Source organism: Gorilla gorilla, chromosome 12 (assembly GCF_029281585.2).
Source record: "Gorilla gorilla gorilla isolate KB3781 chromosome 12, NHGRI_mGorGor1-v2.1_pri, whole genome shotgun sequence".
Taxonomy (NCBI): Eukaryota; Metazoa; Chordata; class Mammalia; order Primates; family Hominidae; genus Gorilla; species Gorilla gorilla.
Genome location: NC_073236.2, coordinates 92,659,733 through 92,685,759, shown reverse-complemented (window position 1 = coordinate 92,685,759; position 26,027 = coordinate 92,659,733). Strand labels below are relative to the sequence as shown.

At 54.2% G+C, this 26,027-nt stretch overlaps 1 protein-coding gene across 5 annotated transcripts in view; it reads left to right on the top strand.

The window, feature by feature from the left end:
- TTC7A (tetratricopeptide repeat domain 7A) overlaps positions 1 to 23,929 on the top strand; it is a 160,447-nt gene extending 136,518 nt beyond the window's left edge. For all 5 annotated transcript variants that reach the window (XM_055377834.2, XM_055377835.2, XM_004029181.5 and 2 more), the window contains 2 exons: positions 8,555 to 8,757; positions 21,491 to 23,929. In XM_055377834.2, coding sequence (XP_055233809.1) covers positions 8,555 to 8,757; positions 21,491 to 21,712 — 425 coding nt within the window. In that variant the 3' untranslated portion in view covers positions 21,713 to 23,929. The remainder of the gene's footprint in view (positions 1 to 8,554; positions 8,758 to 21,490) is intronic.
- Positions 23,930 to 26,027: the final 2,098 nt, after the last annotated feature.

The window sequence follows — 26,027 nt, the reverse complement described above, 5'->3', positions numbered from 1 at the left end:
GAGGGCTGGGGGTAGAATTCATTGAAGATGGAGGAAAGACTGGTAACTTTGAGGTTGCCGTTCAGGTGACAGTCCCTCTTGGTAACTAAGTGATACCATTGCCACCAGGAGTCTGAAGGCCAGCCAGTGTTGGGGAGGCAGGCTGTAGGAAGCCTGGCTCCAGAGTTCCACAGACCGGGGTTCTGAAAGCAGCCCACAGCTGGCTAGCCCTGATCTGAAACAAGTCAATGTGTGACACAGTCAGGGTGGCCATTACAAGTGCTCAGCAAAAGGTGTTTGGCTTCCGTCTCGTCCATGGCAGTCATGGTGGAGGAAGAGGCAGCATGGCCCCACGGACAGCGAGTGTCCTAACACCGGCTTATGAATGCCCGGGAGGGACTCGCTGCCAAGAGTTTTGAAAATTTACCCTGACAGTAGTGTGAGAGGTAGATCAGAGTGGAAAGAGAGGGAGCCAAAGCCAAAGATGACAAGTGCCTGAATGAAATAAAATGGCAGCAGAAGACAGAGGAGGAGGATAGGCTAAATGGACCCCTAAAGTACCCCAGGCCAACACACCCCCTTGGCCTAGAGCTGCCCACGTGAAGTTCTGGGCCCAGGAGTACCTCTTGCATTTTCTCTGATTACCCTCCTCTCTGCTCCTTCTCCATCGTGGGGGTGTGCTGTTGTCCCCAGGGGGGGAGTTGGAGAAGAAACCGAAAGTTGATGATCTGTTACTGGGACGTGGGGATTTGGTAAGTCAGAGTCAGAATATGCTTGTTAGCTGAGAATCTAAGGTTTCCCACTGCATGTTCCTCACATACGGACACATTAGTATGCAGTACGCCCCCACTCTCCCCACTGTAGGTTCTGAATCTGCAAAAAACACTGGATAGGATTCACAGGAAGGCTAGACATGGGAGCACTTTAACAATGCAGAAACTGTCCCAGTTAGCATCTCAGGGTCCCTTCGGATGCTGGGGGTGGGCGGAGGCTGCACTTGCTCCACAGTCAGCTTGTTGGGTCTTAAGTAGGAAGAGGGATGTTGAAAAATCCAGAGGAATAATAAACGAGGCCTTGCCTTAGGCAAAGGTTCCCGTCGTCTTCTAAGATTCTAATGACTTCTAAGACTAAAATAATGACTTCCAACTTCCAAGGGGCCGCATGGAGCCCCAGCCCCCACAGATTCGCACCCATGATGGGGGCTTCACCAGCTTTAAGGAATGCAGCGTAACACAGTGATCAGATTCTGCAGTTGTGGGTTGCCTGTACCAGAGCTCCCAGGCCTTTGTTTGAATGATTTGCCTTGGTTTTGGTGGGCGGGTTTTTGGTGGGTTTTTTTGTTTGTTTGGTTGGTTGGTTGGTGGTTGGTTGGTTTTTTGAGGCAGAGTCTCACTCTGTGGCCCAGGCTGGAGTGCAGTGGTGCAATCTCAGCTCACTGCAACCTCCACCTCCCAGGTTCAAGTGATTCTCCCACCTCAGCCTCCTGAGAAGCTGGGACTACAGGTGTGTGCCACCGTGCCCGGCTAATTTTTTTTGTATTTTTAGTACAGACAGGGTTTCACCATGTTGGCCACACTGGTTTCGAACTCCTCACCTCAGTGATCTGCCCGCCGTGGCCCACCAAAGTGCTGGGATTACAGGCGTGAGCCACTGCGCCCGGCCTGATTTGTCTTGTTTGTTTACTGCCATCATCACAAGCTTGCTTGCAGTTCTCAGGTTGTATATTGCTTTATACTAGGGATGTTAGCATGTGCTGATAACTCCAAGTAAGGTTAAAGGCCCTCCTGAAGCCAGTAATTAGACTTGGGAATGTCAAGAGAAACACACGCCCTTCAGTCATTCGCACATGAGCCTTTCTTCTTTGGTCATTGTCTTAGAGATATTCACTCAACAGAAGAGAACTCCGAGAACAGCATCTGAATGCTTTGAATGTGGCGCTGCATCAGGGTCAGGCAGTGTAGTATTAGGAGACCAGTTTGGGTGCATGTAGCAGATCCAAAATAGCAGTGTCTTGCACAAGGTGGGTGCTTATTTCTTTCTCATGTAACAGTTTACAGATGACAGCCTTGACTGGGACAGCGACTCTTCTGTCCGTAGGGTATCACTGTCGTCCATGTGGTCCAGGATGGCTCTCTGCCACATTCACATTCCAAGGCAAACGATTTACAAGGAAGAAAGGCACCCCCTTCCCTATAAGGACATGTCCTGGAATTGGCACACATCACCTCCCCTCATGATCCATTGGCCAGAACTTGGTTATTTGACTGCCCCTAACTGCAGAGGGCTCTGGCAGATGTCATTATTCTGGGTGTCCCATTAAAAGTCAGGGGATCAGGCCGGGTGCGGTGGCTCATGCCCGTAATCCGAGCACTTTGGGAGGCCGAGGCAGGCAGACGGCTTGAGCCCAGGAGTTCAAGACCAACCCAGGCAACATGGTAAAACCCCATCTCTACTAAAAATACAAAAAAATTATCTGGGCATGGTGGTGCATGCGTATAGTCCCAGCTACTCTGGAGGCTGAGGTGGGAGGATCACTTGAGCCTAGGAAGTCGAGGCTGCAGTGAACTGAGACTGTGCCACTGCATGCCAGCCTGGGCAATGGGAGTGAGACCCTGTCTCAAAAAAAAAAAAAAAAAAAAAAAAAAAAAAAGTCAGGGGATCTATCCTGCTAGAAGAAGGGGAGAATACACTGGTGACTGGTGCACAACTGCCATGGCCAGGAAAGGAATATGAGAAGGTGTCCTAGTTCTTTCATTCTGAGCATGAGAGAATTCCAAGGTAATTTGCACCCCCTGAGCCCTCTCCCCTCCCCTGGCTGCCATCATCACTAGCAAGCATCTACCAAGCACCTGTTGAATGGAGGGCTGCCAGGACCAGATCACCAGGGCAATGATCTCCCTAAACCGCCTCCCCCACCTGACCCAGTCTAAGAATACGATCAGCATCCCCCCGCCAAACCCTGCCTAATGACTCCACCAGCTGCAGCAAATTTGCAGGAAGGGAAGAAGATGCCTTGATCATTTTGGAAGGAGCTAATCCCCCTGGTTTGGTTCAAGATAAATTGCATCCCAATCTGTATGGCAGTACGTTCCATTGTGAATTCACTCTTTGGTTGAATTCAAAGAGACTGTCGTAGCCTTCCTCTCTCAACTCTTGCCCTCCTCTCCTCCCTTCTTCAAGCCTCCTTCCAATTCCAGTCCAGTGCGAGAAGCTGATGAATGGTACCCACTTGAGAGACAGGATGCAGGGCAATGCCTCTTGGGCAGTGGGTCTGTGTGAGAGTGGGAGAGGCACAGAGTCCCATAGATGCTCCAGGATCTGAGTGTTGAGAGAGGTGCTTTCCCTAAAAGCAAGAACTACCCCTTCATCCTCCATGACCCCCATGATCCCAGGTCACGGCTCTGGGAGCTGACAGTGGGCCAGAGCAGGAGACGCATGTAGGGAGAGTGCCCCTGCCCTGGAGGTCCAAGGGCTCATGGGCAGCTCTGGGCTTTCTCCAGGTTTAGGGGAAGCTGGCCTGAGTCTCAGCTCCCCGATGCCAGACTCCTGTGGTCTGGTGCCGGTGCCCTGGCCCGCAGTTGGAGGCCACCCCAGGTGTCTCCTGGGCAGACTTGGGGGGCTGGGGTGGGGTGGCCAGCACTGTGGCTGAAGCGGGTGTTTATGATGAAGCCATAGTCCAGGGAGAAGCTGGCGCTCACCCTTGGTCCTACATGCTCCTCCACTCTTTGTCATCCTTCCTGCCCCCTCCTGTCTTCATTCAGTGCCTTCTTCCCACGTCCTCCTCTTCCCTGGCTCCAGCTTTTTCTTCCCTCCTCCCAGCTTCCCAAGTCAGCGAGGCCACTCTCAGGACAGGCCCATGCAGCCCCTGACTGCCTTGTGCCCTCTGGGTCCCAGGGATGGAGGGTCTCAGACCAACCTGAGAACTCCCTGGAGACCTTTGGATTCCCTGTGTTGGCCTGGGCGTTCTCCATTCTAACCCCCTTGATCTTCACTCTCCTTCCTCCCTTGCCCTCTCCCAACCTTCCTTCTTTTTCTGGGCATTCATATGCTCTGAGCGTCTGATGCTTATTTCCTTTGGGTCACCCAAACGGCCCCCACTGAGGGTCAAGGCTAGCCATGGTGAATTCTTTTGGGGGGCCTAACCTATTTCTCTCCTGCCCTGTGGCTCACCTCTCTGAAGTCTGGGGGAGGGTCTCTGTAGGAAGCACACTCACCTGGAGAAGCCCTAAGAGGCCTTAGGGGTGGGCCCAGGCTCCCTGTACCCTGCTCATCAGCACAGGGCCAGCCTGCGGGCAAGGCCCTCCCTGCAAAGGGGGTGTGGAAATAGTCCATGGAAAGTGGGCCCATCCCCCTGCCCGGGGTGGGAGAGCCTCGGCTTTGGCAGGAAGACTGGAACCAGCTCTGGGTGCAGGGTTAGACCAGGATGCCTCAAAAAAATAATAAAAGGGCCTCTTGCAAAGCTCCAGGGAACAGATGTTTTCCATTTGTAGCCTGCAGAGAGAAAGCACAGAGGAGAGGGGGTGGAGAGAGATGGAGGGAAGAGGAGGAAAACCGGAGACAGACAAGCAAGAGAAGAGGTCAGGGGGTAGGCAGGAGGATGATGAGAGCAGAGGGAAGATCAGAAAGGGGAAGACAGCGTGAAGGAATGGAGGGGCCCCTTGACGCTGAGGGTGCAGCAGGGGCACCGTGTGCCCAAATCTCTGACCCCTCCCCCCATCCAGCCCCGTGTGCTGGATGATGACCTCGACAATGAAAATTCAAGGAAAATGTGGTGCCCTGGCCAGGGGATGCTGGGATGGGTGTGGGCACCACTGGGTCCTGGCAGCCACAGCCAGGCTGGGAAGGATCAGGGCCGTGGGTGGATGCGGCGCCCCAGGGCTACTGCAGCTATCTGACCATGGCTGGCAAAGCGTCGAGCAGGAGCCGAAGGCATCTGCTCAGGGACACTGAGACTAGCAAGGGGCGGTGCATTGTCACCCCAGACCTTTGGGCCTGTGTGCAGGTCAGAGGCCTACCCTGGAGGCTGGCCCTGCTGGGCACTGTCTGCCAGGCTGCCAGAAGCCTTCAGGAGGCTTCCCTGCTTGGGCTCTGGTCTGTGTCTTCTGGTTTCCTGTCTAACTGGGAATGGAGCCCATCAGTAGAGCAGCCCTAACGGTTCTTCAGGACGTGCTCTCTGGTGTATGGCCAGCCCAGCAAGGCCCTGGCCTCTGGAAGACCCAGGGCCCCGAGGCAAGAGGGATTGGGATTGGGTGGGGTACCCGCTAATTAAAATCTGTTGATGTGAATACACTATGAGGGGTCCCCAAGGGAGGGACAAGGGGCAGCCTCTGGAGACAGGGCAGCAAGTTGTAAACAGCTTAATGAGCTGTGCCAGGGCCAAGTAGACCAGGGGAGTGGGAGCTTGACTCCTGGGCCCTCAGCTAAACTGAGCTTCTGGCGATGGAGGAAGCAGCCACCCTGCAAAGGTCACACCCACACACTTCCTTCTGCTTCTCCTCTCTCGTGACCCTGGGGGATTCTGCCACAGTGGAGCCCAGCCCACCTTCCTTGTCCTCTTAGTCCAAAGGCCTCTGCACCCTTCAGGCTCCAGCTCCAATGCCTCCTCCCTCAGGAAGACTTCCCTGACCACACCAGCAGCATCGACCTGGCCCCTCTTGAGTGCCCATAACACTCAGATGTGGCACTTGTCATTCCACTGTCCTGGTCTCTGAAGTGGTTTAGTGGCTCAGCTGCTCCCACTCCTGCCCCCACTCTTTCTCCTCCTTGTGGGGAGACCAGGCACATAGTCAGTACTCAATAGTTGTATGTTAAGCACTCAGTTATGAGGGCAGCCTGTTCAGATGCCCCAGCAGCAGCTCAACAGCAAAGCGGAGAGGGAGAGCTGAGGCTGAGAGAGCCAAATCTCTGACCCCTCCCCCCACCAGCCATCTGCCCCTGGGTTCAAAGCCCCCATTTCCTCTGCTCTCTGCCTTTGGGAATCTCCATTTCAGGCTGTCCCCAGGGACTAGAGCCCGCATTTCTCTCCCATATCCAGGAAGCCTGGCTTCTCTGTGTTTAATTCTCTGATCCTCCCAAGTTCTCATCTCCACTAGAGAAAAACCAGAGTCCTCTCACTCAGAAAGCGTTGTATTTTAGGATGTGGCAGGCTACTCGGGTTGCACAATGAACCTTAGGCAACGCTCGTGCTAAGTACCCCAGTGCCTGTGTTGCAGTCAAGGTTTTAGTTAGGCCTCTCCTGCTGCCTACTGGGACAGGAAGAGGGAATGTCTGGGCCTGGTTTCTCCACCTCTTTCTGGGAGCTTCCCTTGGGCATATCTGTTCTCTATCCCACCCCAGACATAATCTGAACTAGGGTAACCTCAGCTGTCAGCTTTTGCTAGGCAGGGTTCTTGGCAAAACCACAAGTCAGACTCTGCTGGCCCTTCTGCATTCCCCATCTGTGTCTTGATCCTTCTGTGCCTTCAGCATAGGCTCAGCCCCAGGAGTGGGCAGCCAAGCCTGGGGGCTGTTTTGGACAAAGGCTGAGTGCCCAGTGAGGCCGAAGAGCCGCGTCTCCTAAAGTGGCTGCCGTGGGTTGTGCCTGTGCCGTGTGGGTCTGAAATGTGTGTTTGTGTGGGCTGGCCTGGGTTGGAGAAACTGCCCCATTTCCTACTCCTCTGGTTGCAGGACAGATCCTCCCCTGCCTGCTGGCCCAAAGGGGTGTGTGTCTGCTTTGGAGGGAGGCCACAGAACTGCTGGGGAGTCCAGCCCTGGCTTTGCCCTTTCTCAGTGAGGGAATGGGGTGGGGTCCTCACCTCCTAAGCCTGCTTTTTTTTTTTTTTTTTTTTTTTTTTTTTGAGATGCAGTCTCACTCTGTCACCCAGGCTGGAGCACAGTGGCGCGATCGCAGCTCACCACAACCTCCGCCTCCCAGATTCAATCAACTCTCTGCCTCAGCCTCCCAAGTACCTGGGACCACAGGCACCCACCACCATGCCCAGCTAATTTTTTTGTATTTTTACTAGAGATGGGGTTTCACCATCCTGGCCAGGCTGGTCTTGAACTCCTGACCTCGTGATCTCCCCGCCTTGGCCTCCCAAAGTGCTGGGACTACAGGCGTGAGCCTGTAGCCCAGCCACCTGCATTTTTTAAGTATGGATTATGATAGCACCTGCCTGCTTCCAAGACTTGCTGTCAGGATTAATGAGAAAATGTTTCCCAAACCTGGGGTTTGGCCCATCAGCTCTCCATCAGCGCAGGGGTGGTTCCTGTAGCTGTTACCAACACTGCCTGGTTTGTGCCCTCCTTTGCCCCTGAGCTTCTTCTCCCTCATCCTCCCACCCCATCCTTGGCAGGGTCATTTGGTTCTCCCTGGCTCTGAGCACACGCCTACCTTCAGTCAGCCCCTGCTTGGGAGACCAAGGGGCCCAAAGAGAGCTCCCTGGTCTGCTTCCATCCCCTTCTCCCTGGACATGCAGTGAACAAAGTGAAGGAACACTGAAAAAGAGGCTGGAGTCACCTGAGCAAGCTCTTAGCTCAGGGGACGCCACGTCCCCACGCGAGGTTCTGAAGTCAGACATCCCAGTGCAAACCCTGGCTTCACCACTTACTCCCACTGTGGCCTTAGTCCCATGCCTTGACCCCTCTGTGCCCAGTTTTTGCCACTCTAAAGTGGGGTAATAAAAGTACTTGTGCAGGTTGCGATGGCTCATGCCTATAATCTCAGCACTTTGGGAGACTGAGGTGGGAGGATCTCTTGAGCCCAGGAGTTCAAGACCAGCCTGGGCAACATGGCGAAACCCCATCTCTACAAAAAAATACAAAAATTAGCTGGGCATGTTGGCACATGTCTGTAGTCCCAGCTACTCGGGAGACTGAGGTAGGAGGATTGCTTGAGCCCAAGAGGTCAAGGCTGCAGTGAGGCCAGGCATGGTGGCTCACACTTGTAATCCTAGCATTTTGGGAGGCTAAGGTGGGCAGATCACTTGAGGCCAGGAGTTTGAGACCAGCCTGAGCCCCTCTACCAAAAATACAAAAATTAGCCAGGCGTGGTGGTGCATGCCTGTAACCCCAGCTACTCAGGAGGCTGAGACAGGAAAATCACTTGAACCCAGGGGGCAGAGGTTACAGTGAGCTGAGATCGCGCCACTGCACTGCAGCCTGGACAACAGAGGGAAACTCTGTTTCTAAATAAATAAATTAATTTTTTTTAAAAAAAGGCTGCAGTGAGCCATGGTTATACCAGTGCACTCCAGCCTGGGTAACAAAGGAGACCCTGTCTCAAAAAAAAAAAAACAAAAACAAACAAACAAACAAAAAAAACGCTTGTTCTACAGGGTTTTTGTGAGCATTAATTGGGACGATCTTGGTGCCATTGACTGGCACTTAGCAAGGTGCCTGACACAGAGGAAGCACTCAGAAACCGTTACCTAGTGTTCCCACTACATCCTATAGTCAGTGTGTCCCATGCTGTGATTTGGTGGGATAGAGTTTGTCACCTAAGACTGGTTCCCCGGCTCTGAGGATGCAGGGAGGGGGTCAGGATGCCTCTGACTCCTCACCACTCACACCTCCCACTGCCCTTCTGGTTTTGCAGCTGAGCTGTTCATGGAGCAGCAGCACCTGAAGGAAGCAGGTTTCTGCATCCAGGAGGCGGCGGGCCTCTTCCCCACTTCTCACTCAGTACTCTATATGCGGGGCCGGCTGGCTGAGGTGAAGGGCAACCTGGAGGAGGCCAAGCAGCTGTACAAGGAGGCGCTCACAGTGAACCCAGATGGCGTACGCATCATGCATAGCCTGGTGAGTCAGAGCCCCCCGCGCTCCCACCACCTCCTCCCACAGCCTCAGGGCCCTTATCCCCCTTTGTCCCTCCTTGTCCCCATACTCCACTGCCTGCCTGTGCCTTGCTACTGCTGTTCCCTGGTGTCTAGGGGAGGGGGCTTCCCTCCTGCTCTGTTGGAAGAGACAGTTGTTGGGATACTTAGCCTTCTCTTGTAGACACAGGCCATTTCCCTTCAATCAGGGTCTGTGTTGATGACAAAATGTAGAAGGTTTGGTTGATACTCTTTGTGACTTCCTTTTGCTGTAGGTTTCCGCAAAGGGATCTAGCCCCAAAAGGCTCTCATTGTTACCCATCAGACCCTTGCCCTGAAGGCTAATCCAGACTCTAGGCGGTTACCAAAATGCTTTTCTTTCTGGGAGTCCCCAGACCCTCCCTGCCTCCTCCATTTCCGAGGAGTTCCACATCTCTTTGGTGGGATTCAGGGGGTTTTCTGGGGTGGGCTGTCATGTCAGACCTGACTCAAGCACACACTGAGAATGGTCCCTGGGGTGCTAAGAGGATCCAGTAGCCCCTGGTCCTCATTCATGGGCTCAGGACTTGGGTATCCAGGGCACAGTGGCCTCCCTGTGCTCAGAGGCTGGGGAGCAGGATGCTGATACTCTTGTCCTGGCCTTACCTCTACCTGGTGATCATGGGTAAATCAGCCACCTTCTTGGAACCTTAGTTTTAATTATCTGTCCGGTGGGTATCCTCTGGTGCAGGCAACATTTATTGAGCACCAGCTCTGACAGATGATATACTAGACCCTATAGATTATCATTTTTTCCTGCTTTCCTTTGCTGCTTCCAGAGAACAGGTATCCGGATAAATATAGTGATCCGGAAGCTTGCAAGCCTGCATCTGCACAAGTGATTTTTGAAGGATAATCTAGGAGCCCACAGTTAGCAACAATCTTTCCCTCTTAGGGTCTGGGTTCCACCTTGGATGTCCCCCTGTGAGAGAGTGTTAAGGAGAACAGCCATTAGGGTATCCCTGACGTCTTCTGGCACGTAGAGAGCACAGAGGCATCAGGAGAATGGCTCCAGATGGCTGAAGAGTTGGCATTGCCAAAAGGGGGCTGATTTGTCCGTGAGGAGAAGCTACAGGGAGTTAGATTTCAGCCATGTCAGGGAAAACGTTATAACTCTTAGCATAGTCTAGGCACATACTCAGTAATCATCTGGTGAGAGTGTTGCCAAGAGAGTGCAACGTCACATGGGAAGGAGCCAGACCAGGTCATCTTCATCAGGTCCTTTCCAACCTGACAGTCCTTGAAAAGGAAATACAGCAGAAATTCCCAGCTCAGCTATTATTCCCGCTGCCTGATTTCTATAGATTTCTAACTTAGGTCTGTGTGAATGTTCAGCCTCAGATGAAGAAAGCCCGTGCAGCCACCATACACCCTTGTCCATGTTCCTTCCCACATGGCTGCATTGCCTTCCAGTCAGCTCAGCAAATGTTTGCTTTCTGCAAGAGGCTTCCTCCTTCCTCCCTCAATTTAGACATTAGCTTCTCTGATAAATGCCTCGCCAGAGGTCACATCCAGAAACTTGATTAGGGCAGTGGGAGGGAGGGTGTGGGCTATATCATTGGGCCTGCAGCCAGGCAGAGATGTCTGCCTTCCACTGTGTTCATGGATATAAGCCTGCAGGCTCAGCCCTGAAAACCCAACAGAATCCAATAACAAGTACAATTTTGAAGTAACAGTGTACCATTTTTCATTTATGCTTATTATTGTTTGTAGCTATTTTCCTGAAATTGAAGCAGTTTCCAAGGGTAGGTTTCCATGGTAACTGAATAGCCGTCCAGAGAGGCTCCCTGCAGATGTTTCTGAAATGGTCCCTTTTTCCTTCCTGGGGTGCCTTGCTGATTTGATGAAATTAGAGCAAGTCAGAGCCAGGCCTGCCCTCTTTTAAAGTTACAAGCAATCAGAGGGGCAGTCGGCTTCTGCGTGGGCAGCCCATCCCGTCTACAGGCTCTGTTCCTGCCAGCATCCCACACATATGCATAAAGAATAGCAAATGTTCAGCCTGGGGAAGATTTGCTAAGCACTCATTTTCTAAAGACATTTGAACACTTTAGTGAGTCGATCTCAAGTGTTCCCAGATCTAAGTGTCTTCCCTGTGCTGGCCTGAGGCTCAGGACATCTGGGATCTAATCCTGGCTCTGGCCCTGATCCACTTGGGGGACTTAGGAAAAGACACACTTAACTTGCATGCTCCTGGTGTCCCCTTTTGTACCTAATAATCCTCGTTCCTGGGCCATAGTGTTGTTCTAATCAAATGAGGTGATGCATGTGAAAGTGTAAATATCTGCAGTGCAATCCCAGAGACGGCAAAGCATAGCGCAGAGGATCTCACCCCCCTTCAGTCCCTCACCAGTGTCAGACATTGCTAAGCAATCACAGCACCTTTTTCCCACTGAGCAAAGATGTGATCTTGGAATCTTTTTCAACGTGAAACAACATGATAGGAACTACTAGCTGTCATTCTAGGTCAGTTTCACATTTATGTAAGGGATTCATTGTAAAAATAGTAGAGGAAAGATGTCCGTCAGTCATCTGAGCCTTTGTGAGCTCTGGAGGTTGGTACAGCCTTAGATAATTACCAAGAGAGGAATGTGGAAGGTATCCCTGCTGTGGAGTCAGGGCAGGCTCCCAGGGAGGACACTCTGGCCTTACCATGCCACTGTGACTTTATGAGGACGTTGGCCTCTGATCAGTACAAGGGGAAGGAGAGCCTCCCCTCCCCTGAGGGCACAGCCACCCACAAACCTGGGCTGGAGCGAGCCCTCTGAGGGCGTGGGTGAGTCCCACTCCCTGAGGTCTGGAAAGTGGTCGGTGGAGATATTCTTAGTGTGCTGTGTGGGTGCTGGGTTTGGCCCTCTAGTCCTTGGAGTGGGATTGGCAAGTGCCAAGAGGCTGAAGAAAGCCCACTGGGAGTTGAAGACTTTGCTCTTAGGGGCTGGGGACCCCATGTTTCTAAGAATATAAGCTTTGGCCAAGAGCAGATTCTCTACTCTCCCTGTCCCCCTGTCGGTGCCCTAGATGCAATAAGGGATGTTTCTGTGATTCTAGCCCTGCTCTGGGTTCAGCTTAGGGTTTTCTACCCAGACCAGGCAGGAAGGAGATGCCACCTTGGCAGTTCTCTGCTGGGCAAGAGAACCAGCAGAATTTGTCCCAAGTTTGTCCATCAGGCTCTGGTCCTGCTGGCTGCCGTCTGTGCCAGGCTCAAGGATGGCCAGGGGCCTCCGGGAAACTGGCAAGTGTAGAAAGAAAAAGAAGTATGCTCTCTGCAGTGGAAATGAAATCACAGGAGTAGGTCCTGACAGTCTGCCAGTGTGGTCCCAGACTTCTCTCCAGTAGCTGGAAATCCCACTCGGCTGGGGTATTCAGAACCGAATTCACTGGCAGAAAATTCTAGCCAAGAAGGGGAAGGCTGAACTTTGCCTGCCTGCCAATGGGGAAACGTGAGAAGGAAGGCAGAGGCCCTCCCAGAATGCGCAGGAGTCGCTGGTTGACACTGCTCTTCAGAGAGGGCTTCAAGGCTTGCCCAGGAAGGGACCCCCGGCAGCCTGCACTCCTCTTGGAGCTTATCTCTGCCCTGCCACCTCCCTGGATCCCCTCTGCACCAGGCACTTCCAAGGGCAGAAGAGGCACCTGAGGAAACCAGGGAGTCCCAACAGTGACTGGTGGAATGGTTGGGTCATTGAGAGCCCTCCCAGGAAGGGGGTTCCTTTGAAGTCACCTGACCTTCGTGGTGGGAGGGTCATTGGTTGGTCATGAAGCTGAGATTAGAGCACCTCAGGGAATGACTGGCTTGACTTGGTTTCCCAGTGTAAGGAAGGAAAAAACAATTTTCCCTCTACCTTTCTGAGTTCTTAGCTGGGACCTTGGTAACAGGAGACAGATTAACAAGGAAAAACAAACAGAACTTTATTAACATGTATAAAATGTATTCATGGGAGATACTCAGGGAAAATGAGAAAAGCTTAAAGAAGTAGCTTAGAGGCTCAGCTCAGTGGCTCACGCCTGTAATCCCAGCACTTTGGGAGGCCGAGGCGGGCGGATCACGAGGTCAGGAGATCGAGACCATCCTGGCTAACACGGTGAAACCCCCTCTCTACTAAAAATACAAAAAAATTAGCCGGGCATGGTGGTGGGCGCCTGTAGTCCCAGCTACTCGGGAAGCTGAGGCAGGAGAATGGCGTGAACCTGGGAGGTGGAGCTTGCAGTGAGCCAAGATCGCGCCACTGCACTCCAGCCTGGGTGACAGAGCGAGACTCCGTCTCAAAAAGGAAAAAAAAGAGGTAGCTTAGAACTGTGGCTTACATAGCATTTTCAACCAAGAGCATACAATTTAAAAGAAGCAATGAGACAAAGAAAAAGGACTTGGAGTCTCTGGGGATGGCAAATTGTGGGAAGACTAATCAATGGGAAACTAATGGTAGACAAAGGCCAGTTAGCAGCGCTTGTTATGTAGATTCCTTTGTGCCGTCTCCAGGCTGATAAGGTTCTAACATTGTCTTCTGTGATCAACCTTTGTCCTTCCTGGTTGAGAGGGGAGGAGGGACACCCTTATAAATTTATATCCTGCTTTTAGGCAAATAGGGGGAGGGCAGAGAGCTTTTCTTGTCTCTGCTTCTTCTCAGTTGCCTTCAGCTCAAAACAATCCTTATGCCCAAGTGACATATTTTGGGGTGGCATGTTCTGCTATCCTTCAGCAGCCCCTGAAGTAGGTCCTAGCCCTGGCCACAGAGCCACCCACTCTCCCTGCCCTCAGCTTGGCTAAGGAGAGTGTGGACACTTTGGTGCAGCTTGTCTGCACTGCAAGAGACAACTCGACACCCTCAAGCATGAGTGGGCAAGCGAGGTGTCTGGGTGGCACTCTGCCCTCTTCTCCCAGGGGCAGACTCTGGAGAGGAGGAGTTTCCTGGTCCCTCCCCTTCCCCAGCCCCTCCCCTCCTCATGCTTTCTTCTTGGTGAGGGAGCTCCAGGCTCTCCAGAACCTCTCCCTGTCAGGCACCCCAGCAGTAGTGGGGAGATGGCTCTGCATGAGCTTTGGCTAATTTGGTAATTCCTGGGATGCAGTTACTGAAGCATTCCTGGCATGTGACCCAGCTTCTTCTGTCTCCAAATGCCCCTGGAAAGACAGGAAGACAGTGTTGTTATCTGCATTCCTCTTGATGACAGAGTGACGATGAATGATTTCCCTTTATTGGTTCCCTCTTGCTGCCAGTGTGGAGCAGGCCGCCTCATTCTTTAAGTGGGTTTGCAGGATCAAGAGCATGGGTATGGCCTCAGAGCCTCTCATCCCTCACCCCAGGCTGTGGCATGAGGGGGCACATCTTAAGTCCCCAGAAGCTCCCTACCACCACCCCTGGTACCTCCCAAGGCGGGACCTGAGTCACTGAGGGCCAGAGCTCTGCCCATCCAAACCCTGAGGCTCTGGGCTGGGCGTTTTTAGGTGCTCTGGGACTCTAACAAGAAGGCTCTGGTCTCTAAGGCCAGAAGGATGAACTCTGGCCACACAGAGCTTCACCCATCACCCCCTCCGCCTGCTGGCTGGCCCTCTCCCCCATCATGGAGGGTTGGACCAGATATGAGAGGTGACAAACCTAAGACAAGCAGCCCTGCGTTATGGGGGCGCTTGAGGGTTACTTTCCTCACTGGGTGTCTCAGTCCATTTTGTGTTGCTGTAACAGAATATCTGAGACTGGGTAATTTATTATTATTTTATGTTTTTATTTTTTGTAGAGACAGGGTCTCACTATGTTGCCCCGGTTAGTCTTGAACTCCTGGGCTCAAGGAATCCTTCCACCTCAGCCTCCAAAAGTGCTGGGATTACAGGCATGAGCCACCATTGTGTGGCCTTTTTAAAAATATATTTTTATAGTAATTTACAATAAGCAGAAACTTTTTATTTGGCTCACAGTTCTGGAGGCTGAGAAGTCAAAGATCGAGGGGCACATCTGGCGAGGGCCTTCTTGCTGCCTCATCCCATGGCGGAAGGTGGAGGGGCAAGAGAGTGTGAGAGAAGGGGAAGCCGAACTCATCCTTTTACCAGGAACCCCCTCCCAAGATAACAGCATCAATCCATTCAGGAGGGCAAAGCCCGCCTGACCTCATCACCTCTTAAAGGTCTCACATTTCAATTCTGCTGATTGAGGCTTAAGTTGCTAACACATGAATTTTGGGGGACACATTCAATCCACAGCACTGGCTCAGTTTTTTCTGCTATCAAATTGGGATGATAATTTAGACTCTCTTGTGACTTCAAGGAGCAGTTTTAGGGCTCAGGTGAACTGAAAGCTGTGAAAAGATAAGTCAACGGTGGGCATTTTTATCACTATATTCACATAGATGACTTGGTGGCATGTGGCCTGAGCCTGAGCCCCACCTGGGACCAGGCTGGTTTCTGTTGGACCATTCTTAGTGTGGGATGAGGGTCTTTGGCCCAGATTTCCTTGTGATGCCAGCAGGGTGCTGAGAAGACAGGGAGGGAGTGCCTGGCAGAGACAGGGACCTCCAAGATGCCTTCGAGGTTCTCCTACGGTTGGTTGGCTGGGATGGTTTTTAAAATGAGTATCAGAGCTGGCTCTGGAGGAGGCACCTGCAGGTTGGAGCAGGGCCTTCAAGTTCATCTGACCTGGACCTGAGTCCCACTTTGCCTTCACTCACTGACCAAGTTCTGTAACCTCTCAGAACTTCAGTGTTCTCATCTGTAAAATGAGGCTTGCTATACCAAGCACCTAGGGCTGTTGTTAGAATTAGGTTAAATAATTCCATAAGTTAATGGCCCAGTCATTGGGATTATTTTTATGTTTTTCACTTTGAAGCATAGCTGCCGGACCACGTTCAGATGCTGTTGGTTCTCGGGGGGGAGTGGAAACCTGGTTCCAAGCCCCAAAGACTCATTGCGGTAAAGCCACTCCGTCCTCACTGAGTCCACAGGGGAATCTGGCCAAGGCCACAGACCCTAGCTGCCTTGTGGACAGGACAAGAGTGCACACAGTGCAAGGCCCGGCCTGACCTTAGCTACGGGGAGGGCAGCCTGCTTTGCGGGGGAGAATGAGCTGAGGGACGAGGGAGATACCTTGGGTAATCTGCGCCCGTTGGGGCAGAGGCTCTGTGGTGGTAGGCTCCGGGGAGGCCCTGGCCTACTGCCATGCCGGTTCAGCATCTGTTTTCTGACTTGAAAGAGGAAGGATGTCCCGAGCAGCTGAGGAATGACACTCAGTGCCTGGCATTTTGGAGGTGCCCTGACACTGGGTGGGGCTCAGTGCACAAACAGCAGGGTCCCGGGTTCCTGGGGCCAGTGGCCTCTGCTGCTTATGCCCCATGTCTCAGGGTCCAGGACACACCACCAGCTCTACGCTTCTTTCTCTGTGTTCATTTCCGGAGCTGTGGCAGGTGGCTTAGAGGGGTCTAGGCCATGAGAGGACATGGAATCTTGCTTCTGCTTGGCAGGAAAGTTCAATAGGAGCGTCTTGGCTCTGTGACCTCTGATGAGATGATTTTATTGTGAGCTTTCTGTTCACCCCTCGCCAGTGCTGCCTGAGGTCACATTCCCTGATGGGAAAGTAGAGGAGATGAAAGTAGAGGGTTCTGCAGGCCCATGGTGTGGGGGGTATGAGGGTGTGTCCCCCAGCACCTGCTCAATGGGGATCAGAGGCCCCTCCATACCCACCTTATCCCTGGGCTGGCACAGCCCCACACACACACCCTGAGCCCTGGCTCGGGACTCTGGGAAAACCTTAAGCTGATGTAGGCTCCTGAAGTCCATCACCAACCCTGATGAGGAAGCCTGTCATAGATTCAGATCAGAATGATACTTGAGCACTGCTGGCTTAATTAAGCTCCAGAATCAATTTTTTCAAAAAAAAAAAAAAAAAAGAGAAAGACTCACCCTACATGGAGAGAGAAGGTAATGCGGCCCTTTCTCCCTGTCCAGCAGCCTCCTCCCCAAACTGGCCTTCACCTGTGCTTTTGGCTGTACCTCCTGCCCAGAGAGGGGAGCTTCTGTGACTGGGCCCCCTTCTCACTCCCCATCACGGGGACTCACTTCTAGAAGCCGGGATCCAGAGGCCTAGCCACAGCCTCTTGACTGACCTGGAGGGCTGGGCCAGGCAGTGCTCCAGGATGGGTAGAGGCCCCTACAGACCTAGAACCTGATACCAGCCCAGGAAGGGGAGGAGAAAAGGCCCAGCCACTGGCCAGAGGAGACAGCTGGCAAGGAAGTCAATTTCTTGGTGGCTTGTCAGACTGCAGAGTCCCCCAGGATGTGACCCATCTGGCCCCTGGACGCTGGTCCCTGCCCCTCTGAAAACAGACAACCCTTAGCCCCAGCTGAAGAGGCCTACTGGTGTTCTTCAACATCTCACTTGTAAAGGACCCCAGAAGAGAAAGGGACAGGTACCCACTACCCCAGGAGACCCCCCCACCTAGGTTGGGCTCCTTGTGAGTCTGGGCTCTTCTCAGCAGGAGCCTCTTCTTTTGAGGCCCAGGGGGCTCTGGGGTGAACACATCCCACCCCAGCACTGGGTGGGGCTGGAAGGGTTTGCTCCCCTCCCCACATCAGGGAAGTGGGACCCTGTGGCTTTGGAGCTGCCCTGGCTCCAGGAGGCCTGTGGTGATGTGAGTGGGAGGTTTTCAGCCTGGAGAGGCGCCTCCCTCCCTCCCATTCCAGGTCTGGTTGGACAGGTTGAGGCTGACACACCTGAGAGAATCCGGAATGCCAGAGAGCCTGGAGCTGGGCTGGAATGCCGGCCTCCCTGGAAGGGTGTGTCTATGTTCCAGGGTGGCGTTAGGGAGGGCCCTTTCTGTAGAGCAGGCTCCTCCCAGCAGCCCTGGTGTCCCCAAACGCAGGCTCCAGGGACCAGAAGGCTCCTGCAGCTTCCAGCTGATGCCTGGCTTCCCAGCTGGAAAGGCTGTTACAGAATCCCAGGAATGTGCCTTGAGCTCAGAAAGAAAATTCCCAAAATAACTTCTATAAATACTTGAGGGCAGGGGTGGGGAGGGAGGGCTCAGCCTGGCCCACAGCTGGCCTAGCGCCAAGGCTGCTTCCCAGGGCAGGCCCCCATCAAAGGAAGAAGAAGCATGCACACCCCTAGACCTTTGTGCTGCTCTGCCCTTGGAGGGCATCATCAGGCACTAAACTTATGGGCTGGGATGGTGTGCATTGGAATTCTGGAAAGGCAAGGCCCTTTTCCCCTCATCCCCTCCCAGGCCACAGCCCCTGGCCACACACTGTGCCTCTGCAGATGACCTGGGTCCCACAGGGAGGCTCCCCACTGAGTGTGAGCCCAGACCCCAGCAAGACCTTAGGCCCCTTAGGTTCTGCACCTGCATGGCCGTAAGAGGCAGGGCTTGCCAAGCTCCACGTGGGCAGCATCCCTGATCGGAGGTCCACATCTGTAAGTGTGTGGGTGCCTCTGGGTTCCCTGGGTCTGCATTTGGGCTACATCCTGAGCTCTGAGCCTTGTTGAGCTGCTGTCCTTTGGGGAGTAACAAAGCAGGCAGGAGGCTGGGGCGCTGTCCCTCTCAGCCTGGGGAGGGGCAGGACAGGGATCACATCCCTGAGCCCCACAGTAACTAAGCGTGACCTTGAGGCGGTTGTGTGGTCAGGAGGAGCTCCGCCCTCAGGGAAGGCTTCCTGGGAGAGCAGAGTCTCGAGCACTTGAGATGTGGCCACACATCCCCACTCCCTGAGATCCAGGAAGGGAGAGGAGGAGGGTCCTGAGGGGGGAATTTCTGGGGACTTGCCCCAGAGCCCTGCATCTCCCTGGAACCATGTCTGTGGCTATAACCAGCCCAAAGTGCCCCCTTGGAGGTACGATGTCTGATCACCACAAACAACTTGGACATCACTTTCGAATCCCTGTGGGCTGGCAGCACAGCCATGGCATCTCCCAAGGGACGGTCAAAAACTGGGAGCCTCTCAGCAGATCTGGTCTCCTCTCTCAGCGTGGGGCACACCCTTACCAGGATGAGGGGTGGGGGATTCACTTGGGACATTTGGATGAAATTGAGATGTCAGTTCTTGTTCCCACCATCTCCCAGGAGGCCTGTTCTCTGGGAGGGTCGGGGTGCCAGGAGGATTGTCTGCAGGTCCTAGGTGCAGCGCTGGGCTCAGGGCAGAGTAGGTGAGACCTCGAATCTTCCTGGGGCTGTGTCTTGCCCAGTTGTCAGGCAGCAAACAGCGCTGAGTTGCTACCAAACATGAACTCGGCTGGTGTCAGGGGCAGGTGGCAGAAGATCCTGTTACAGGCCCTGGGCCTCTGGGCCCCAGCCTGACCCCAACCCGGTGTCTCCTTTCAGGTTCTAAGGTCAACATCCCGGGGTGGGGGGACATGAGCCAACCCACCCTAGCCTACAGTCCTCCCCCCCAGAGAGCCATGCCCTCTCCCAGCTTCTAGAGAGATCAGCCACTCCACCCCTCCCCACCCGGAAGGACCCTCTGCTCATCTTGAAGGCGCTGCTGTTTGCTGTCTACCCCTGCGGTGATTTTTCAAGTTGATCATTGCAGAATCCTCACAAGAGCCCTGCGAGGAAGGACTGTTTCATTGCTTTGGTTTACAGATGAGGAAACCACAGCTCAGAGAAAGTTGGCCATTTGCCCATGGTCACAGCACTTGTCAGTGGCAGAGCTGGGATTCCAACCTGGCCAGGGCTTCCAGCCACCAAGCCCTGAGCTTTTTCCTCCCTACAGACATACACAGGAAGTTACTGCAAACCTCCGAAACTGAGAATACACACACACACCAGCCTGCAGACACATCTGGCCCCTTCCCAAACACCCACATACTTCTTGATATCAGGGGTTTTCAAACTTGTTTTTAGCAGTTGAGCCCTTTTTTCAAACAAAATCCCATGTGGAAGCTCAATATAGAAAACTTAACGTGTGGAAGCCACTCCGGCCCTGCCCCTCTCTGGGAGGCCTTACCGGCCTTTCCCTTCTGTCCTGTGTTGCTCCCTCCTGGGCAGAACTCACAGGGCTCAAACCCTCCATTTTTGGTGCTTAATTTTGTGTCTGGCGGCCCGTCGGCTGGCCTCATTCCCTCCTCCCTGTGGGCCGTGTTCCATTGTGAGCTGCTGGGGTCTGGCCCTTGGGTCTGGTGTGGGCGGAACAGCTAGGCCTGGTGCCCTGCTGGCCAGCCTGGCCACTACCCTTGGTCCCAGGCAGCCCTGAGTCAGCACCGCTCCCATCTGGCGAGAGCGTAAGACCCTGCCTGAGGCTCCACCCCGCCTGCAGCCACCCTGCCCTCCCCTGGCCTCTGCACGCCTCATCCGTGTGTGTGGTTCCTTGCTACGGCTTTGCCCAGGGCTGACAGAGGCGCTGTGAGGACAGCCTCTTCCTCCCCCGCCCCCTGGCCGCAAGATCTCCAGCCAGCGCCTCTGGAGAGGGAGAGGCTTTTCCTAGCGCTTCCTGAGCGCCATCTTTCACTCCCGCCGGATTGGTTGTGTTCCAAGCTCTCCGAGGACTTGATGAAACCTGGCATGCGCATCTTCCCCAGCGCGTCTCCATAGCAACAGAGGGCCTAACTCTGGGGAGCTCGCTGAGGAGGAAAATGTTCCAGCTAAAAATGTACATGGCCGTCAGTGGGCGGGCACCGGAGAGGGGGCTCCAGGCACATAGAAGGCAGCTCCCCACCCCCACTGCGGCCCCCGCCTGTCCAGGAAGTCGGTGGTGGGCTTTACCTCCCGTCTTGGAACAAGAGAAGGGCCCCCCGTGCTGTCATCTCATGCCACCCTCAGGGCTGAAACAGGGATCAGTGGGACGGCATGAAGCAACCTTTGTGGGACCTGAGGCTGAAAGGGGGCCCTGCTCCTCTCCCTCCACTCACTACCCTGTCCACCCTACCCACTTCCCAGTGTGGGTAGAAGAGGATGTAGAGGGGACAAGGTGCCAGTTTCACTTCCCAGCCTCTTCTTATGACTATTCCTGTTAGTTCCTCTATCTCTTTGGTAACAGGGTTGTTTGAGCCAAACAGCAGGGCCAAGCTTCCCTGTGCCTGACCCAGACCCCCCCAGGCCTTTCATTTTTCAGCCAATCCAGCCCGTTCACCCAGCACCCCATCCCCCGCCATCTGACTCTCCTCCCATGACCCTCTCCTGAGGAGCCACCGCACACGCACACGTTTGAGCTTTTCCTCCCTGGTGGCAGTGGCGAAGCCCCGTAATGCATCCTCCGCCGTCTCTCTGCGTCCCTGGAGTGAAGGGCAGCTCTGGGCAGCAGGAAGGACTGAAACGCATGGCCCCACTGAGTGAGAACACACTCCTGCCAGACACTTCTCAGAGCTTTACACCTCCTGACTCCTTTCAACCTCACCGCGCTCTCGAGAGAGATGCTGTGATTTTCCCATTTACAGATGAGGAAACTGAGGGCCAGAGAGCTGGGATTTGCCCAGGATCCCCCAAACGGTGCGACACAGCCAGGTCTGTTGACTTGAAAGCCAGTTCCTCGGGACCGGCAGGAACAGCGCTTCTGCAGTGGGTTTCCCAGGAGGCTGGGGTTAAAGCAGGGCTTGGGCAGGGCCAGGTAGGATTTGTATGGGGAAAGGCACAGTCACTTAACAGTGCCCAAGCCAGAGACGCGGGAATCCTCTCGAGCTGATGGCTGCTGCCACCCGTGCACCTGTGCTTGGCCCAGTTGCCAAGATGCCTGTGCCATGGGACACCCCTACTCACCCTGCCCTGTGCTTCGTCCACAGGGTCTGGTGCTGAGTCGGCTGGGCCACAAGAGCTTGGCCCAGAAGGTGCTTCGTGATGCCGTGGAGAGGCAGAGTACGTGCCACGAGGCGTGGCAGGGCCTGGGCGAGGTGCTGCAGGCCCAGGGCCAGAACGAGGCTGCCGTTGACTGCTTCCTCACCGCCCTTGAGCTGGAGGCCAGCAGCCCTGTGCTGCCCTTCTCCATCATCCCCAGAGAGCTCTGACGACGCTGCAGCCGCAGGGAGGGAGGGGCTGGCCAGAGGGAGAGGCAGCAGGGAGTGTGGGTCAGGGTGGGGCAACAGTGGCATCAGGTGCGGGGCCTCAGGGAAATACATCTTTAGTGAACGCCTCCGCAGCTGCAGCCCTCGTTCTCCTGGCTGGGCCAAGAGGGCCTTCCTGGATTTCTTTGTTGGTGCCTTGGGAAACAGTCTGACTTGAACCCTAAGTGCCTTTGCAGAGTTTTGTGGTGACCAGACTTGCTCCCCAAGAGCTGGGCAGCGGGGAGCCTCACAGCTGTCCTTCACCCTCACCCATGCCTCTGGCTTGGGGTCTGGGGGGGTGGTCTCACTCCCCACTCTCAGCACAGTACAGACTTCTGGATCTCTCTCAGGTCTTGCCCAGGGCAGTCACAATGTGAAGAAACTGCGGGCAAGTGAGAAGACTATGAGATTTCTGGGTTCCCTTCTCAGACTTGGAGTTAGTAGATGATTCCTGCATTGCCCCTCCTTGCCCCCTGAGACCAGCTGGGCCCCACCTTGCTCTTTCCCCCTGCTACCAAGTGCCTTTGGGGCCTCTGGGGTCTGACCAGGGGTACTGAGCACCGGCCCTAACACTTCCATTTCCACCCACCCCATCTCCCTGGAAATGTGCTCCAGCCCAAGCAGCCTCCGTAGGCTTTAGATCCTGTGGTTGCTAGATCCAGTCCTTTCTAATACCCTGAGTCAACACATTACTCCTGCAGGTCTTAGGCTACAATGCAGGTCCCTTGAGGGCCACCAACATGGAGGTAGGCAGTTTCTAGGACTGTCCCCAGTACATCTCACCACCCACAGCCCTTTTTTTGCCTTGATTCGAGCCTCACCCTGGCCTTTTGGCCTCCCCTGCCTGAGAGAGACCTGAGGAGGGGACGGGGCCCAGCCCCTCTCCTGTGGCTGAGCAGGCCTCTGTGTCCATGACACCTGTCTTCCGGGCCTGGGGGCTGTGGGTGTATGTCCTCCCTACTGGCTTCCCCGGCCCCTGCTGCATGACGCTCTTGGAACTCTTCCCCAAGGAGTCAGTCCCCCAGGCCTATCAGGGAATCCTTTTGTATCTGCACTTTGGGTTTTAGGTTCAAAGCTCCATCAGGTACAGCTTGCATTTCAGGATGTGTGGAAAGCTCGGGTGAGGGCTGCCCTGGTTCATCATAGCTCCACCTTCCTCAGAAGGAGTGGGCCGTTGGAGACCCCCCCCATCCATGGCACACTAGCTCAGCACTGCATGTCCCGAGATGATTCCCAAGACAGCTGGTGCCTCCTGGCTTTCCTGCGCCAGGCCAAGGGGCACCACAGAGGACCCTGGATCCTTTGCCTCTTCTTGGTTGAAGGATCTCTATGTATGTGTGTATATAAATATAGTTTTTTATCTATATATATATAAAATAGAGATCTATTTTTTTTTCTGGAATTCTGTTAGAAAAGTAAAGAAAAAGCAAATGCTGTTGGTTTATCTCAGGGTGCCCACAGTGGTTATAGTCAATTTTTGGTACTAGGAAAGGCACCCAATGCATTTCCTGACTTTTAAGCATTTCCTTGTTGGAAGCAGCAGAGGGCCAGGCCAAGTTGCTGACAGTGACTTTGCAGGTTGAATAAAGAAACCCTCGGAGGGGAAGCAGGCTTGTCTGAAGCAGCATGTATATTCATTGGGCATGTAGCTCCCACACCAGCCTTGAGCTAGGCCCTGGACAGTAGGGGCTGTTACAGGAGGAGGGAGGCCAGAGAAGTCATCGAAGCCAAGACCTGGGCCCAGCTGGGGAGGGATGTGGGGAAGGAAGGATGGGAGGGAGGACCCTCTGGGAAAATGTGGATTTGAGCTGGTGAGAGTGTTGCTACGGCTGGGCTAAAGCCTGGAGGAGGTAGGAGGAGGCAAGAGGGGTCCAGGCAGGACTGATCCTGGCCTCTGACCTGTCCAGGGCGACCCCTGAAGCCCCTGCTGCCTCTGGGCATTGCTGGGAGAGGCCAAGGCAGGACTCACGTCTGAACAGAGATCCCCTCGGGCATTGCTGATGGGCCACCTTCAGCTGCAGGGAAGAAGCCTAGGAGAGGAGGCATGGGAGAGACCTGGGCCTTGTTCAGATTGGCCACCTCTGCTGAGAAGTCCATACCAGTACACCCCTAATAAGTTGTGCCACATACCAACGTACTGTGGATATTATAACCTGCATTAAAACAACTCTGAAGAACGCTGCTCATTTACACAGAAGCTCTGTTTCTTCGTGCACCCTGCAGGGGATCACCATAGCACCCCCAAGGCTGCAGCCACCTCATTTTGAAGACAGCTGCTCTGAGGCTTCCCCTCAAACCCAGGGCTGTTCTTGGCCGTCTGGACTCTTCCCTCTTGCCGCGCCTCCCGGCGGCCTGGCCTCCCCCAATGCCCACCCTCCGCGCCACGCTCAGCCAGACATTGCTGTGCCCGTAAGGAAGGGCTCTGCTTGCAGCCTTTGGGTGCCCAGCTTCTCTTGCCGTGGCCTTATTTTAAGGTAACACAGTTACAAGCTTGAGTGATTGAACACTTGGTATCAAATTTCTTGTCATGTACCCTAACCCCCAGCTCATGGCCTCCTTGGGCGAGAAGTACAGGCCACCTTAGGTGGCAGGGGGTGTCTGCCAGTCTGGGGGAGGCTTAGAAACTCATCCTGCAGGGAGGGGAATGGAGGGAATGTGGAAGGAGGGAAGGCTCTGCCTTCCTCTTCTGACGGGAACAGGGTTTCCCAAGCTGACCTTAAGTTGGTTGAATGTTGGAGAGTCACGCAGCGGTGGAGACCTGCTGAGGGCCCCAGGCACTGCCTTACCCCAGTTGACCATCTGCAGGCCCTGTGCTCACACAGAAACCCTCACTGGGGAGTGAGGCACCTGGCTCCTGTGTCTAAACACACCATGCTGGGACCAGGGTTAGAGTCTGGGGACAGACCTCAGACTGCCTCTCACCCCCTCAGACTTCCACCCACGTGCCACTTTCCAGGACAGCTCCCACTTGTGCACTTACATATTAATAGTGTTTCCTGCAGGCACAAATATGAATGGCATTTCAGCCGCCACCACCCAGACTCCTTTCTGGTACCAAAGTGCTCATTGTTGGAACTATCCCCCACTCAGCACTCAGATGTCGTCACTGTGCAAATATTTCTTGGGCTTGGGAAGCCTCTGACTAACCAAACCTCCCCATCCGCCTAGACTTTGATGATGACCCACGGGCAGGGAGCCTCATGCCTAAGTGGCCTGTGAAACCGACCCATGAGGTACTGATCCAAAGGATCCTGAGAGGTCAGGGAGGTCCTGACTCGAAAGGATCCCCCCACCACCCGTCCCCTGCCAGAAACTTAGAATTTTCATCAAGCTCTTCCAGTTGCAAAGAACAGAGACACCCTGAAGGTAACTCAAAAGATAAGAGGGAGCTCACTGGAGCCCTAGGGCAGGAAATGGAGTGCCCAGGCCTGGGGCCAAAGCAGCCACACACCGTGAAGGAGACAGCAGGGTGACACTGCAGTCACCAGTCTGAGCTTGAAGGTACAGCTCTACCACTACAAGCTGTGTGGCCGTGAGCAAGTTTCTTAATCTCTCTTTAGCCGTTTCTTCATCTGTACAATAAGAATGGTGGTATAGTGCCTGCTCTGTGGATTATGATTAAGTGATCCTAGAACAGTGCCTGGCCCATAGTAATTGCTCAATACACGTCAGCAATTATCACTCAATACACGTGAGCAATTATCTTCTCTGCCTTTGCCGGCTCCACCCTCCTCTTCCCGCTACTGACTTCACGGAGAGGTGCTGCTCCCCTAGAACCATATTCAACACTGCCCTGGCCCTCCAGCCCCATCCCTGACTGACCTACCACCTACAGCACTTTGGCCACTCCCCTCCTAATGGCTAAATCTTGAACGAGAGGATCTGATTGGTCCCACTCATTTTTCCATGGGTCACTAGGCAGCCCGCAGACTGATTTTCCTTGGATAGGTGCCTTCTCTTGATCCAGTCAGCTATGACCAGGAGCCATGGGCCTCAGGACACATACAGCTGCTTTTGCAGCTGGAGTGCTAAGTGGGTAATGCCCTGGGCCCTTCTGGTCCCCTGCCTGTGTCAGCCCATCACACCACGCCATGTCCTTTCTGGGCAATGGGTACAATGCAGGTCCCTCTAGAGGGGGCAGACAACAGAACACAGCCCCTTAAACACCCTCCTTTCTCCTTCGCATCATCATCACCTTAGGGTCCATCCATGGAGGGGCTCCTGTCCTGCTTCTGGTCTTGGAATGAAGATGACAGTGGGAATACTAACATGCCTCCTG